At 46.0% G+C, this 17,317-nt stretch overlaps 1 protein-coding gene across 3 annotated transcripts in view; it reads left to right on the top strand.

Moving 5' to 3' along the window:
* The window catches only part of PODXL (podocalyxin like), a 41,234-nt gene that overhangs the window by 14,867 nt on the left and 9,050 nt on the right, over nt 1–17,317 (top strand). For 2 of the 3 annotated variants that reach the window (XM_065743782.1, XM_065743781.1), the window contains exons 2-4: nt 11,925–12,803; nt 14,640–14,794; nt 15,695–15,760. In XM_065743782.1, the coding sequence (XP_065599854.1) occupies nt 11,925–12,803; nt 14,640–14,794; nt 15,695–15,760 (1,100 nt within the window). Of the gene's footprint in view, nt 1–11,924; nt 12,804–14,633; nt 14,795–15,694; nt 15,761–17,317 lie in introns of all 3 variants that reach the window. The other variant, XM_065743780.1, reaches the window with a different exon arrangement.

Genomic DNA, 17,317 nt, shown 5'->3' with positions numbered 1-17,317 from the left:
ATGGACAAACCACCTCAGAGACATGCCACCGTATGTTTCAGAGCAAGATACTTGTTAAAAGGAGGACCTGAGGCTGTCGAGGCATTCCATCCAGAGCCCATTATGCTCTAACATGAGCCCCCTCAAACCTTTTTAAGATGGCCAGTCTATATTACCATCCCAGCTTTTCTTGGAAAGTCAATATTTTGGTGTCCCTGCTCTTGAGTTTGATATTGCATCTAAACCCATGGCATTGGGGTACTTCCATGCCCTGTGCAGGACAATTTGCCTGACCCATGCACCCAGTGGATAGACCAACTTCAACCCAGGACTGGCTGCAGACACGGGATGTATTTCTGCTCGCTTATGAGTCATCTTTTCATCTTATGCACTTTTTGGGTGGTAAAGGCACAGTACCCACCCATAAGCAGAAAAATGTCCAAGCAGTGTGCTAGCGATCTGCATATCCACCATAAATCTCTATGTCCCTCGACTGCAGTGCTGGGACCAGGGGCTGCAGGCTTCACTGCTTCATAAATGAAGAGGTTTTGAACCTCCAAGGGTTCAAAAAGGGTTCAAACCTCCAGTGGGCACTTCTACTCATAACATTTCTTACTCTTACTGCCATTCTGAATAAGGTCATCCTGTAGGTACTGAATAAACATGCCCTAAGAGACTTCTTAGAATAAGCACTGTTCAGTGCTGCAAGGTTGCCATTTCCATTAAACCCCTCAATTTTTTTTTCCTGTCCACAGTGCATTTGTCTGAAATCAGATTTATCCTTTTTTTGCTGCCCAGGCCCTGCTGAGCAGGAACGTTGGGTGTGTGTTTACCTCATCTGGTGTCCCAGCCCTAAAGCACAGCAGCCGCTTCTTTTGAAGAACATACAAAGCAAGGAAGAGGAGCAATTGTTTTGGAGGAAGTTGAACTATAATGTAATAGACTCTCATGGGATTTAGTAATTATTTGTATTGCTGTGGCACCCAACTGAGATTGGGGCCCCGGTAAGCAAGGAGCTATACTGGCCCGTAAATGAAGACAGCTCCTCCATATGAAATCCATCTGGTTTTGTGTATAGGGATAGGGAAAGTGAGGAAGAGATAGATTAAATGCATCACCATGGTTATTTTGGAGAGCTGTGGCAGAGCAATGCATCATTCTTAGAAGAGCATCCTTTCTCTCAGAAAGGGGAAATAGTTAAAGCTTATCTTCTTTGCTGCCCACAGCAGCAAAGCGAACATCGCATAACAAATATGCTGTGCAGAAGAATACTTCATCAGAGTACTGAAAAAGGTCATCTCTCACTGTTTGCATCTTTCATCAGTGATTCCTGTGATGCTGTGTTTTATGTTAAGGATGGGGAAAGCAGGAGCTGTTGAGTTTGAAGAACAAAAGTTCTGCAAATGGAAACTGAGTCCCAATGCTCTTAATGAAAGTAAAAAAAAGAAGAAAAAGAGAAAGCTGAAATGGATGTTCCTCTTTCCTTATAAAACCGATTGCTTCTGGATAGTTAAATAATGAGGCAATTATGAATTTGCCAACAATAGAAGTTGATCTGATTACACAGCTTTAAAGCCAGATCATCACTGGAGCCATTCGGTGGGAAAGCAACTCTGTGCCAGTCAGTCTTTAAATAGCTTTGAATAGGAGGGAGGGTGAGATGTATCCTTCCCTTCCTAGGCTCTCCCCACTTGAAGAATAGTCCCAAGCCTCCTGCCAAGAGAGTTGTGCCCAGCCATTGCCCAAGGGCTCCACTTGCATGCACAGCTATACAAAAGTATGGACACGCATATGTATATGTGTGTCTATACATAGAGCTCCAAATGGTCCGGGAAGACCCCACCCAGAGAGAGCTGTGGGTGGGAGCTGAAGAAAAAAAGGTGGGACCTGAAATAGCACTGACACACAAAGGATCACAAGGAAATGTGGACCCTCCTTCTGACGTTAACAGGAAATCTCCAGGCTGCTGGCTCTGTAACCCTGGCCTGCCAAGGTCATGGAGGGATCTGATCACTGCAGAGGCACTGATTCTGGTGTCCAGCTCAGCTCTTCTACAGAAGACACTGGGAGAGACTCGTGGCCAGGCTGGATGGAGCCTTGGGCAACCTGATCTAGTGTGTGGTCTAGCAGTCTGCAACCTTATCTGCAGCACAGGTTGGAACTAGATGATCACTGAGGTCCCTTCCAACCCAAGTCATTCTACAATTCTGTGTGGTGGCAGCTTTAATGTGAGTGAAGTTTTGAAGATGCCCCAAGAAGTGTTTGTGGAGGAACCCATCCCCAGCACAGTCAAAAAATGCAGCAAAAGCAGAAGGCAAGTTCGTGCTAAAACAGGTGTCACCCAAATTTTCACCAAGGGAAGCTGGGATCCATGAGGACATCACTGGTGCCTCCTGGAGGTTGCCGCCAATGTCAGCTGGCATCATCTTTGTCTTCTGCTACTTCACCCTTCTCCAACTTCAAGCCCTGATGGACCAAAAATGGATCCAGCTCATGGATTGGTGGTGGGTGTCACATGTTGACCCCCTAAAAGCTGCTGGTTGGAGTGCAGCAGAGCTGAGGGCGTAAATTTGGCCTGATGGCATGACTCATCAGAAACACCGGGCACACAAAGGAGGGTGAGGCTGTGGGTCTTATCACAGCCTCCCATCACTTTTCCGCTGGCCCTTTTCACCCTCAGGTCAAGTGAGCATCCTCCAAGTCCTGCCCAAAGCAAGGCTGGAGGCAAAGCCTCTAGGAGGGAGTAGAAGCTGTCCTGGGAGGGTTATTCCTGCTGTAAATCTTAGGGGAGGAGGGGAGGAAAGGGAGGTGCACAGAAGTGCAGACAGCACTTTGTGATGCTGCAACAGTGCCATGTGCCAGCACAAACTGACCTCTCCGTCACCCATCCGCACTATATTTCCTTTATGCTTTGGTTGCCTGTGGTGAGGCTGAGATTTCCTTGTTCATCTAATTTCACTATTCTCATCCTTAAGGTTGCAGATCAGACCTCCTCTGTGCTGGGCCTCCAGCCTTTCCTGGAGGCTGACACCCTTACTTTTACAGCATTCATAACTTTGTAAGACCATCATGGCCTCCTCCATCTCTCATTGAGCAAATCCAGACGCACGGCACCTGAATGACATTAGGTGACAAAACTCTTCCCAGTGGTGGCCACCTGGCACAGTTTCAGACAGTAGGATAGTAGGGCCAAGTGCTTCCTCATCTTGCTCAGTATGAACCCAAATAGGAGCCCATCCAGCTGGAGAGGAAGGCAAGGTGATGCATTGGGTAGGAGAGCCCACTTCTGCTGACACGGGAGCTGGAGAGAAGGTGCACCCAATCCTTCATATTTGGTTGGTATTAGTGCCAAATGTTACGTTTGAGGGCTTGCTTGTGTGGGGACCATCACCAGATTTCTCCTAAATTAGTGTTCTTAAACTGCATCTTCCCTACCCCCAACTGCATTTTGGCTGTCAGAGATAAGAAGACTTTAATTTGATTTAACCCACTTCATTTTGGCTAAATTGAATGAGGGTTGATTTAAAGCTGAACAAGAGCGGCCACCTGGTGGGTTGTGTGCACTTTGACTAATCCACTCTGAAATCATGCCTTCCTTTAATTTTAGATTAATTTTCCTGAGTACTTTGGTATAGACAAGCCATCAGGCTGAATGAAAATCAGTTCCTGTCTCACTGGCTCAAGTCCTGGCACCCTCACAAGTTATCTGTGGTAGTTCTCCATGAAAAACATGTCAGGGATGATTAACTTTTCTGGGATTGAAAGGACAAGGAGGAACTTCTGTATCTCAAAGAATAAAAATGTCCACTGGCCATCCTCACACAGCCTTCAACCCTCACTGCAAAGAGTTAGTGATGTTGGGTGTTCTTCTAGAGGAGTCAAGTTGGCATTGCCAACCTCGTAGTCTTAGTCAGGCTCTTGGTCCTTCCTGCAGACCTCAAATACCTATCCAAATTGAGATCAATTTAGGCTTTTGATCTGTTTACTTGTTTTGTTTTGTTTTGTTTTTCTTCAAAAACCAGACTTCTTATTACTCATAGAATTGTAGAAGAGTTTGGGTTGCAAGGCATCTAAAAAATCATCTGGTTACAAACTTGTCATGGGTAGGGATGCCACCCACTGGATCAGAGCTGGAAGGGCTGCATAGAGACTTACAGCTCAGAAACTACACAAGAAGAATCCTGAATGTTTTCTATATAACATGTTTATGTGATCTTATGGCATCTTTGTGATTTTCAGTGTCATTTTGATTCATGGCCACTGTTTAGGGCTAGAGGTAGCTATACCCTGATGCAGAGCAACTGTTGTAGCCCATTACTCAGCATAAACCTTGAGTTTCTTCCAAAGTCTCTGGGTGACTTCTGCAGAAATAGAGGGTTAAATGTACCAGGCTTTGTGTCCTTCAGCCACTGACTGCAGGTAGAAAACTCCTCTGTTGAGCTTTGCATGAAGGAGATTGATGCTTCTTTGATAGAGGAGGTCATTGCACTGACACAAATCTTGCACTGACACAAATCTTGCTTCAAAGAAACAAGGTCACCACAGGATAACTCCACTCTGATGGCACAGAGGAGGTATGAGAAAGGCAGGAACCCGGCTCTGAGCTTCAGGGCATCTGCTTGGACTGAGACTCACAGCTTTTTTGGCTTCTGCTCCCAGCATTTCCTCTCCAACAGCTCCACTCCAGCTTCCTGAGCATTGAGTTTCTGTGTGGGCTGCGAAGAGCCCCCACTTCATTTTGCAGCTTGGGAGAGGTGTGGAGATGGAGCGGGGCCTCCTCCAAATCCCATCAGCCCCAGTGGAAAGAGGATGTTTCCATGCTCAGTGACAAAAAAAAACACATTAGGGAGTAGAGTGTGCCTGCGTGTCTGTGTGTCTGTTTGCCTCCTTGACAACTTTGTGTGTAGTATTTTCATTTTCCACATTGGTCTTCCTGGCTGCTTTTGATTGTTTTTTTCCTCTTTCCCTTCACTTCTTAGATAGCTACAGTCTGTTCGTGAGAAGTCGTGGAGACACATGCCTAAATAGGATGTTGGATATGTTCCTAAATAGCATGTGCCATGTGTATTCACGATAGGCTGAACTGGAGCTTGGTCCACCACGTTGCATGTGTCTGGAGGTGGCCATGCAGATGGCACTACCTGGAGTGGACCAGTTGGATTCCTTTGGGTGGAAGTTGCCACTGTCTGATCCCAATTTCACAACAATATCCAGTCCTCAAAGGGAAATTCAGGAGATGTCCAAGTGTGGCATGAAGGACAACGTAATGAGAGTGTTTTTGAGAATGGGAGTGAGGAGTGCTGAGATCCTTCTGCTCCACCAATCTGTTGGCCAGTCATTAATCAACATGGCAAATGAACGCACTTCTACCTCCCAAAATGCAGTGTTTAGAGAGGCCAAGGGAAGAAAGAGGAGAGAGTTTGGGGTTGCAGGGGAAGAGCGGTGTGTCCAACAGGGAGACATGCCTTCGGGTGATGATCTTTAATATTTGTCATGCTTCCAAATGAAACAGCAGACAAGCTGAGCTGGCTGAAATACTTACAGAAAGAGCTGATGGGGAATTTGTTAATGAGGCATATTTCTCATCAGAAAATGCCAGTTCATCAGAACCTGAATTTCAGGGGCCTGTGTCACAATCCTGGCACGAAGGATGCCTCAGGAGACAGGTGGATTTCTTGGTCAAAACCACAAGGTTTGTCAGTGTTATTGCTTTGATTTCATGGTCACTCACATGCAAGAGCTAATCTGCACCAAACTGAAGAGTATTATCAATAAAACCTCACCACAGCAGAGTCAGGGAGGTTCCCTGCTGAAAACAAGCCCGGTGTTTTTAAGCCAGAGTCCAACTATGCTCATTTCTTTCCTGAGCAATGCTGTAGAACCAACCATCAGGTCTCATCTTTAATATTTTGAAATGCCGTGCTGTCAAGAACATTATGCGGCCGTTTTTCTTGTGGCAGGACTTTTGGAGAGGATAGAGAGCCATGTATCAGCAAATTGGACTGACAGATGAGTGTCTGAAAGTGCTCTGGCATCAGTTGTCGGACCTTTCCTCATCTTCTCGCCTGGGAAGCCAAGTTGCTCTTTGGCCTGGCTGCAAACATTTTGTAATGTTGATGGTGAGATTGGCAGCAAAGTGGGCAGGCAGTGCCAGCTTGAAGGAAGTGTATTGTTTTGATCATAGAATCACAGAATTATAAGGGTTGTGAGGGACCTGTGAGGATCATCAAGTCCAGTCCCCCTGCTAAAGCAGGTTGCCTACAATAGGTCACACAGGAAAGTGTCCAGGTGGGTCTTGGATATCTGCATGATATCTCATGATGTTGAAGATGCATCTTTGCTGGGGAAAGAGTGATGTGAACACTTAACAGTGTAACCTCACTATATCCCTCACCAAAATCCCAGCTGAGAGTTAGGGAGAATGATGCTATTTGGATCCCATCTTGCCCTCTACGAAGAATTAAAGAGCCCAAGAGCCTCTTTGCCAGCAAAATTAAAAATCCCAGCAAAGTGACCACTCACTCTGGTTGCCCAGCTGAATTCCAGGATAAATAGCTCTACGCTGTGATACTCTGCCAATCTGATCTCCCTCACAGTTTTAAAAGGAGGTGACAAATTTCCTGTCCCCTACAGTGACTGTGCACTGTTCCTGCTCAGACAGGGCTGCATTTCAGGGATAAAACCCTCCTTTTGACCAGGAGCATCCTCACTGGCTTCAGTCCATGATGTCCCCTGGCAGTGACCAGCCCTGAAGCCTCAGCCCTAGCTCTCTCTTTGACAAACACAACCTGTTGCCCCTACTTTATCAGAAAAAGCTGCAAAAGGGGAGGGAAATAGGAACTTCCTAAAGCCTGGCTCATATCCCCTCCCCTTTCCCCTGTCGCTGTGTCTCTGCAGCTTTCTCATCCCGCCTTGGGAGGAGCAGGAGCTGGCTGGAGCGAGGCTTTGAGCTGGGCTCAGCCCACCAGCATGGGGTGTGTCACCCACCATTTCCTAAGTTATTCTTTTGAGCTTCCTTTTCTCACTATTAATAGATTTTTAGCCAATCTGAACCATTTCAAAAAGGTGGTCAAGGCGGGGGAGGTGTTCCTGAAATAGGAAGCGGGAAGCTGTTGGGAAGGGAATTAATTGAACCAGAGGAGCTGCGTGGAGAGGTGGTGGCTTTGGATGGACGGGACGTGTCCTTTCACTTTGCGTTTTGCACGGATGTGTTTCCTTTTTTGTTTTGTGCTCCAAGTTGTGGCCTTTCCGACCAGGCTGCTTTCCTCCAAGCTTCTTCAGGTTGGAAACGAGGAAAAACTTCTCAGAAAGAGTAGTCAGGCATTGGAACATGCTGCCCAACGAGGTGGTGGAGTCACTGTCCATGGAGGTGTTCAAGAAAAGGGCTGATGAGGTACTGAGGGACATGGTTAGTGGGCATGGGGGTCATGGGTTGGACTTGATGATCTTGGAGGTCTTTTATAGCCTTGATGATTCTATGATTCTCTGATCTTCCTCAGCTTGCAAAATACAAACACCACCTTCTGTGACGTGGTTGTGATTGGTGCATCACTTTGTGGCATGGTTGGCGGTGGTTTCCAGCAGCTGAAAATTGTCACCCTTGATAGATCATGCAATGAGTTGCATCGACACAAGCCACCACACTTTCCCCTTCATATTTTAAGCGATTTTTCACATCCTAACTGAGCATTTCAGGAGCAACCCCATCCAGAAGCACTCAGGGGTTTGGTACCCCCAGCTTCCCTTGCGGATGATCAAGCTGATCTTCAGAGCTAGCAACAACAGAAAGTTCTCATCCCTTCAGGCCTGCCCCCATCATGGAGACACCATATCACCAACACAGTCATGGGATACATATCCGGAAATGAAATCATGTTTTCATAGTGTACTCATTTCCTCTACCCATTTGGCTGCCAAGCACATGGATGCATGCGTGGAAAGCCTGCACTTTCCTCCTGTGGGGAAACATCAGGTAGATTTCTGTTGCCCAGCACATAAGTGAAATGTTTTGTGGGTGTTTTTTTGTTTGTTTGTTTGTTTGGCTGGTTGGTTTTTGTTTCCAGTGGCACGTCAAAAGGGGAGAGGTGCAGCCTCATAGCAAATACCTGCTATGCTTTGCTTAAAATGAAGAATTGATGATGGTCCAAAAAAGTGAAATCAAATAATCATCCTTTCCCTGTCAAAATGCAGCCAGGAAGGTCAGGGGCAGGTAGGATTACTTCTGCCTTCTTAACAACAAAGGTGAGGGACCCTGGCTGAAACTCAAGTGAACTTTCCTTCAGGCTTTTGGGTGGGACCCCATGCTGTTAAGGGGTGTGCTAGCTCAGAGAACTTCTCCATCCTCTTTCTCTCTCTTAGTATGCATTAAATCCTTTTATCTCCGGGGCTCACAGCATGAAAGGATCATTCTTTTCCCGCAGAAGGACATACTGTATCTTTTGTGAGCAATCTTCATGCTCAAGGGGCACTGAGCATAATCCTGTCCTGTCTGCCTTTTGTTGCTGTCAGCCCATGGTTGCAGGGGTTTTCTTTTCCTCTCGTTTCAATCAAATCCTATTCACTTCTTCTGTCAAGGACAGTCATCAGGCAGCACTGGCCACTAGCCCAGGCAAAGAGGAGTTTATTACCAATTATTACCCCCGAGTCCAACACAGAGATTTGGAAAGAGCGAGGAGGAAGAGATAAAAAATAGTGCTCGGAAGTCTGAAAGAGATACAAGGCGTGTGGAAGGTAAACAGTGCCTCATGGGCTTGCATGCTCTTGCTGCTTGCTGTGTATTTATTTCTACCTGGGGATTATTATTTGCTAAGCTTCTGAAAAACAACAGCCAGAAGTTTGCATGAGCCAGGCCTTCTGCTAACCGTGGACCTATAAGACACCAAAATGTGATTTGTTTCTCCCCAGTCTGAATAAAGTACATTTTTTTTCCCCTGTGCTGCAATGAGACAGAGTCCCTGGGCAAACAGCAGGTATTAAGCCTAGAGCAATAAAACTGCAGAAACCTCTGTGGCCCAAGAACCACAGCAGCATCTGGCACTGTGTGTAACAGCAGTGAGAAAACAATTTAATGCAACAGGAGAGCGAAGGTAAATTTCACAGAAAGATGAAGGCCCAAAAATCTATAGGACAGATGAGGGGATATTTCAGGGGAGGTTCAGGCTGGATATTGTCTTCTCTGAAAGAGTGGTTGGGCACTGGCACAGGCTGCCCAGGGAGGTGATGGAATCCTCATCCCTGGAGGTATTCAGGAGACACGGAGGTGTGGCACTGAGGGACATGATTAGTGGGCAATATTGGTTGGACTGATGATCTTAGAAATCTTTTCCAACCTTAATGATTCTGTGATTCTACAATAATATGTAGGAGGGTCTCACTCGTCTGTAGCTGTGGAAGATGTGACAGCAGCCCAGCCGAGCTAGTGTGGAAGTTAGTAAGGAAATGGCATTTTCAGGTCAAGTTTGGGATGGGAGATCTTTCACAAAGGGATTTCCAGTGATCTCATTCAGCTTGTTTGTAGGAAGAGAGCAGTGTGATGAATTATTTTCTGACATCACACGCATTGTCATTTGCCAAAAGGATGCAGGTCGTTACCCACCAAAGGAGAGTGATTTTCCCTCGTTCTCTGCTAGAAGTGGTCTAAGCACAGTTACAGCATCCTGGGTGGGGATGGAGAAATGCTGGGGCAGATCTTGTGGTTCATGGGGTCCCATCCAGCCACTGGGGTTGACCCAGAGCCAATGCCCAGATTTGCCCCTTTCTCTTTTGGACAGAGTTGAATTGAATTGCCTTTTCTAACTTTCCTTCGATGTGCATTTGCTTCTTGCCTCTGGGACAGGAGCAGGTTATGAACAGGAAGTAGCATTAGTAGGAGATTTCCTCCACCTTCCTTCCAACCCTTTCTTTATTTACATCTCTTTTATGTTTTATCTTTAGGGTATGGGTGTTTTTTCCCTTTGTCATCAAAGCCCCTGTCAGGCTTTTATTTATGGGATAGATTCATTTTGTGTCTAACTGGATGCCTGGTCTCTAGCTTAGAATCCGGTTAGAAAAGACCTCTAAGATCATCTGATCCAACCATCAACCCATCACACTAACCATGTCCCTCAATGCCACATCTCCACACCTCTTGAACACCTCCAGGAATGGTGACTCCATGACTTCCCTGGGCAGCCTGTTCCAATGCTTCACCAATCTTTCTGAGGATAAATTTTTCCAAATACCCAACCAGTTCTGGTGTTTTGCTTCCTCTTTTTCTCCTAAAGACAGTGATCAGCCTAATGGGGAATATGACCTCTTTCCGTAAACGGTCTTTACCTGCAGATGTGGTGGGAATGTTTCCTCACAAGCCCAGGTTTTCATAAAATAATTGACACTGTTGGTTTGCTCAGCTCACATTATAATGGTGTTTTTAGGATGGCTGCTCCTGGTGGCTTGACTTGGCACGGTCAGTTCAGATTAGATTTTCCCAGTAGTATGAAAGCTTCCGTGTGATCTTGGAAGCATAACCAGTGCCAATAAACAGGCCATGGAAGAGAAGATGCCTTATCAGCATGCCAACACAGAGAAACGAAGCTGGTCTCTGGAGAGCAGCATCCAGCCTTGGAAGTTTCCTGCTTTGGGCAATTGGAAACAATACACAAGGAGGAGCATGGGGGAAAAAATAGCCCTCTTTTGTGCTATTGTAAAATGGAAGAAACACCCCAGAATCAGTTGATTTCTTTACTGCAGACAGATGCACTGATGAAGTGACTCAGTGGAATCTGCATTTCCTGAAAGGTGGAAAATTGGTCGAGACTTTCCTGGGGTGAAATTGAACGGGTGCCCAGAAATGGCAGTTCCATGTGCAATGGGGGAAGATTATCTCTGTGGCAATTGAAGGAGCTCCTGCTGTGATTACTAACAGAAAAACACCCCCAAAATATATCCAGTTTCATAGTGAATATGCCATGTTTCAGCATTGCAGGATGTTGCTGCTGTTGGAGAGTTGCGTTTTGTTAGGCAAGCTGTCCTTCAGAGTGTGCCCCTCACTCAGAAACACCTTCATAGGTTCATAGGTTCATAGGTTCATAAGGTTGGAAAGGACCTACATGATCACCTAGTCCAACCATCCTCCTATCACTATCCCTATCCAACTACTAAATAACTTTAGTATTTAAATTCTTCTTCAGAAATTAACTGCAGGTCTCATTCTGCATCATGGACAGCCCTCTTTGCATGGAAAACAAGTTTTGTACCCAGCAAGGTAATGTCAGCTTTCACTAAAGCTCTTCATAGCTTCCCTCAAAGAGTATGAAGTAATGAAAAAAGTCGTGTTTCTATGTGATGTTTCGGGATGTACTAATGTGGGGTAAGGAAATTTCACAGTTCAGTTTTGTGCTTATGTTGTAGTGTCAGGGATTTGCATGTACATGTAGGTGGAGCCCTTTTTTGCTAGTTCGCTTCTCCTTTTCCTGCCTAAATGAATCCTTTGATTTTGTTTTTTAATTTTTCCCTGTGACAATGTAAATATTTGTATGTGAATTACTGAGACATTTTGGAGCAGTAAAAAAAATAAATAAATAAGCTAAGCAAACAAATAGTTGTAATTCAGTGATATATTTGCCATGGGCAGCTGGATGTGAACATCCTTGAAATTAAAATTATGCAGTTCTCCAAGTAAATGCATTTTGTATTTAACTGCAAGATCTATCTAGTGTTGACCTACCCTTTCAGAGCCAGTATAATAAATATGCTTTCCATAGTTCACCTAGCTCTTCCTTCTCGTCCTCTGCTCTGTTTTCCACTGGATGCACTGATATCATAATGTGGCAGTGAGAATTTAGAAGGCATGAGACAAGCCCCGAGTTAATGACTTGTGGTTTCTGGTAAAATACCTCTTTTGTGTGGAAACCAAAGGGAAGTGTCCCTAATTCAAAGTTTACCTTGGCCTTTCTGCTTCTCCCTAGGTGTCAGCTCTGAGAATAATGGTCTTACCACACCTGGAAGTCTGTCCACAGTGAGCCCAGGAAACAGTAAGCAGGTCACCACTGTTACAGCCATCAGCAGCAAGATGCAAGAGACCACGCCTGCAAGCAAACCAGAAAGTACACTTTCCACCACTGTGACATCCCCCACCACAGCTCAAGGGGCAGGCACTTCAACCAAACTAGGTAGCACTTCAGCACCATCCACCCCACTATCATCAAAGACTACCACCCATGGGGTTGGCACTGCAAGCCCACAGGGAAGCCCATCAACCGCTCCTACATTGACACACACCTCAACTCAAATCAACAAAATCACATTCAGATCAGAAGACCCATCACGTGTCTCAGAGATGGCAGCTCAGCACCAGGTCAGCACTTCAGCCAGCTCCACAGTCCCAGCAGCCACCTCTGCTGCCACCTCCAGTGCCACACAGCAGAGGACCAGCTCTCCAGACAGCTCAGGAAGCTTAATCACCAGTCCTACTGCAAGTCCTGTTTCCACTCAAGTGACCACTCCCTCAGCCACTTCAGGAGGAGGCTTAGTGCCCGCTGTCTCCACATCTCCACGTGTAGCAGATAATGTAAGCCCTAATTCAGACCAGTTGAACAGCACTGTTGCAAGCTCTGGAGTCCCAGTGAGTGACCTTCAAGCTGTGGTTAAGGACCACAGTGTGTCTTCTTCCACGCCTGTCACCAACCACCCTCATCCCTCTCCCACTTCTTCAGACCAGAGACTTGAATGTATTACTCCTCATAGTGGATCCTTGTCCTCTACCAGCAGAAAAACATCTGTGCCTACACCATCTAGCAGCACAAAGAGGGCCTCAGCTGCGACCACCGTGACAACTCCTAAAGCAGGTATCAGAAAATTAAAACCTTAATTTCTTGGTGGGGAGCCCTTTGGCAGTCTTTTCCTTTGGGTACCCCAGGCACCTCTGAGTCATTACGGGTTACTAACACCTCATTCAATTTTAGGACTGTCCAGCATAGCTGTTTCCATGGAAACATTTCCTATTGTCATCCGTAGAGACCGAGTCAATGAAATTCAAGCCGTGGATCATCTGATGAAACATATTCTGATCGAGTGAGCTGTGCCTCAGCCACAGCTGACTGCAGTGACTCGATCTCCAGTGACTGCCAAAGGGACTGATGCGTACAGAAGTAGAGTGTGACACTGTAGAGTTGACAGCTCCCCAAATGCTGAATGCAGAAGATCGCTAATGGAGCTGACAGCTTAGAGGACATGCACAGAAAATGAGCTTTAGATGACTAAGGAGATTTTGTGGTTAAACTCAGAGTCTACAACCCCTAAGAACTCTGAGCAGTTGGTAGGAGATCTGTCACTGCTGGAGGGGTTTGGGCTGCTGACTGCTGTCTAAGCATTATTAATAGTGCCCGTGTGGTGCTCTGGATCCAGCTGAACACTAATATGGTTCTTCTGTGCCTCTGGAGTATTCTGGAGTTAGGTTAGTCCACAAGTGTCCTGGCAAGACACACTTCAAACATCCCTTCGGTATTTTGTCTTGTAGCATTTACAGAGAGGCATTCCCACTGTGGGAATGTGAAGGCTTCAGGAAGCTTTTGACTTAGGTGGGATTGTGAGTTCAGCTCATCTGGCTGCACGCAGAAGCTTGTGATGGCATTGAAACCTTTCATTATCCTCCTGTGGAGAACATATAGTCCACCCAGTTTCCTGTTACCTGCAAAACAGAAGCCACTCAAAAAAAACCCCATCTCCTTCAGCCTTCCAGCTCCTCCTTGTTGCTAGCGTCACTAAATCAATCATGGTCTTAAAGCAACACCTTCCTCTTTGATTTTATCCAAGCTATGTTGGAAGTGTTTTAGCAGGCAAGGATAGGTGAAATGACTGTCTTCATACAGAATGTCTTGGATTGGGTATGAAGATAAATTTCTTCTCAGAAAGAGTGGAGAGGCATTGGAACAGGCTGCCCAGGGAGGTTGTACCCTGAAGGCACTAAGGAAACACGGAGATGCAGTACTGAGGGACATGGATTAATGAGCATGGTGGGGATGGGCTGATGGTTGGTCTTCATGACCTTAAGTGGTCTTTCCAACCTTAATGATTCTGTGATTCATTGATCACCGATTCTTTGATTCTTTCATTCTCTCCTCCCGTGCTCCACAGAATGGTTCTGCATTAAAGGGTGAACTATGAAATGATATTGATGATACTGATTCAAATTTGGCCTCAAACAATGAGCACGAAAAGGTTAAGAAATCTTTGCATTCCATGAGAATGTATTTGGGATAGTGCATCCCAAATGCACATTTTTGAAATTAATCCACTCCTGGAGCCTCCAGAAGGTCTGAGGGGAGAAAAGCGTTCCTCATCTTTGCTGTAGTAAAGGCAGGACTCCCAAAAACAAAGAGGTTGGAAATAGGATGTAGCATTTTAATTCCCCTTGTCAACATTCAAAGGTCAGTTAGGAACAGAAGGATGCAAATCCTTAAAGGGATCTGGGAAGGTCGGAGGCTGCTGTTTTCCTTGCACTATTCCCATTGCACAAGAAATCACAAGATGCTCTAGCAATGAAAAGAGCATTACAGACTGAACTCTGTTGTCTGGGTTCAGCCTCTCACAAATAGAGCTGTGTCAGCTGAATCCTTCCTACTGTCTCGTTGACTGTCTGCTTTTTATTTATTTATTTATTTTGCTGTATATTTGAGACTCAGCATACACAAGCCAAGGAGACAGATCTGTGACACACAAACCTGAAGTTACTACTCGGAGCCCCACCAGTGCCCCACCACCAGCACCGACCCTGGGAGACCAGACAGAGAGCAAGAGGCCTGACCAGCCACACATGAATGTTTCTCTCCAAAATGAGGTAAAGGAAAGGTGGGCGCTTTGTAGTGTCCAAAACATAGCTATAAAGGACACTGAGTCTTCTTTGAGTGGCCTCTGTTGAGTTGGGAGCACGGTCAGGCTGTTCCTTGGAGGGCAGTGGTGAAGGGTGTCTGTGCAAATATTATTTTTTGGGTGGGATGTTATAGCAGAGAGCTGCATTTTATCCCTTAATCACACTAATTTTTAGCTGGTATCGTAAGTAGATGTAGAACTGCAGCTCATCTCACAGTATGTGCTTATTTCAGAGAGAGATCTGTCTAAGGAAAAGAGAAGGTAGCAAGATAGGAGTGGATAAAGCCCTCTTTCACACAGCTTTCCAGAGATATGGAGAATGGAGGAGAAAGGAGCTCTGGGAAGAACTGAAATTTGGAAGAGAAGGGCAAGTGTAATTGAGAGCAGGATTTGCCTTGGGATGGACTTGGACACGACAAGAGGGCAAAGACTGCAATTGAGCATAAACCGTACATGGATGATAAAAGCAGAAAATGTCTTGGCAAGGGCAGGGGAATCTAAAAATAGAAGTCAGGATAATGAAGAACCCCAATGCTGGGGAGGAGGGAAAGGGATCCTGTTTCTAAATGTTCATTATTTGCAGGGTGGAACTGTATCGTGGCTCGCTTGCATGGATCTTTCTCCTGCCCACTTTGTACTGCAAATCCTAAACCTGCTTTGGGAAGCATATTAACAAATATACTGCAGGCAGCCCTTTGAGTTGCCCAGGAGAACCCTTACACACAGAAGTTGTTGAGTGGGGGGCTGCAGGGCCTGACTTATTTCAATAAAACAGATCAGAGCTTTGGTTGGGTTGTCTCGTGTGAGTGGTGGACTGTCCTTCAACCTACAGCAGTGACTGACAGTTGCTTCTCTTCTTTCCTTCCAGGTCATTTGTAAAGACCAGATACGAGAGATGTGGCCCATCATAAATCTGAAAGAAGCTAAAACTTGTGTAAGTATGGGTTCCTTTTGGCTTTTTCTGTAGGACAAGCAGCTGGGGCTGCTGACAGATCAGCTTATAACCTGCGGCACTCTAAGATGTGAGCCTATGGGGATCACACTAATTTCCTCAAAATTTGCAAGCACTTTGGGGATGTAAAATGGTAAATGTAAACCCACATCCCGCAGTTTCTCCCGTGGGAGATGTGGCCAAAGCACATGTCCATGTCTTCTTGCTCAAGGGGAGGGATTCAATCTGTCAGGTTTCAGAAAAGAGCAATGAGAAGTTCTAGAAAGTGAAACCATCCCTCTTCAAAAGCTAATGGGGAAGCTCTGCCTTTGACTTCAGAGAGGACAGAAGGTCATCCCCAAACCCCAAAACATTTGAGGGTGGCTTGAGCTGCAGAGCAACCAGGAAGCACAGCAGCCTGGATTCTGGGTCTTGATACTAAATCAGCTCTCAGAAAACCCTAAAGTCATCAGAAAGCTCCTTCTTGATTGTTTCAAACCCTCAGTGGGAACAGCAAGTGGTTAACTGTAGTTCCAAGGTGAGGGAAAGGTGAACCCAAGTCAAGAACATACACCAAGACCCTTATCCTGGAGGCTATCCACACACAGTGCTGGCTGGTATCTGCTGGATACCCATCTGCAAAAATATTCTTGTGGGAACAACAGATTTCCTGTAATCAGTGGGATTATATAGAGTGATTAGATGGCATTTTTTGAGTAGGCTGACGTTTTAGCTTTATGATAAAGAGCAAGAGCAAATGGCAGATCTTGACTTCTCAGAAAGAGTAGTGATGCATTGGCAAAGGCTGCTCAGGGAGGTGGTGGAGTCACTGTCCCTGGAGGCATTCAAGAGATGAATGTGGAGATGTGGCACTGAGGGACATGGTTGGTGGGCATGGTGGGGATGGGCTGATGGTTGGACTGGATGACCTTTGTGATCTTTTCCAACCATAATGATTCTATGGTGATGCACCAGTAAGCTGTGGGGTTAGTGGACACCACAGCTTGGCATTCTCTGTGCTTGTTGGTGAGCCAGCAAGTCTGCTGCACTGCTTTCCTTTCATTCCTCTGGATGTGATAAACCATCAGAGGCAGTGTTAGTGCTAAATAATAGTTGCATCTTGAAACAGCTGCAGAAGGACTGCAAGAGTGCATCCTCCCGTGGCATCCTTCTCCTCTGCTGTCAAAACACCTCCCACCCGTCCGCTTCCCATTCAGCAAATCCCTGAAAGCTCTGCTACATTTTGTGCCTCTGCCCAAGCTGAGCAGATATCAGAAATGGCACTATCTGGCTTCCCTGCTTTGTAGGCCCAGTAAACAAGTCTGTAGCCAAAGCCTGACAGCAAAGTGAAAGAATCTTTTGCATTTTGCAGCCCGTGGGAAAACAGGAAAATGTGCACTATACGGAGAACTGTTCCAGAAATGGCTCAAATCCTGGTCTGTAAGATCAAGCCAGGATGGGGAGTGCACTGTGCTGAGAACTCAGCTCCATGAGGAGCTGGGCAGAGCATGGTGAGGGCAGTGCAGGGGTAGGGGATGTGCCCATGCCACACCTGGCAGA

The sequence above is a fragment of the Cyrtonyx montezumae genome, unplaced genomic scaffold, assembly GCF_038088225.1.
Source record: "Cyrtonyx montezumae isolate F1298 unplaced genomic scaffold, pur_monq_1.0 scaffold_3, whole genome shotgun sequence".
NCBI classification, from domain to species: domain Eukaryota; kingdom Metazoa; phylum Chordata; class Aves; order Galliformes; family Odontophoridae; genus Cyrtonyx; species Cyrtonyx montezumae.
Note: the sequence above shows the minus strand (reverse complement) of the source record. Positions and strands in the feature narration are given on the sequence as shown.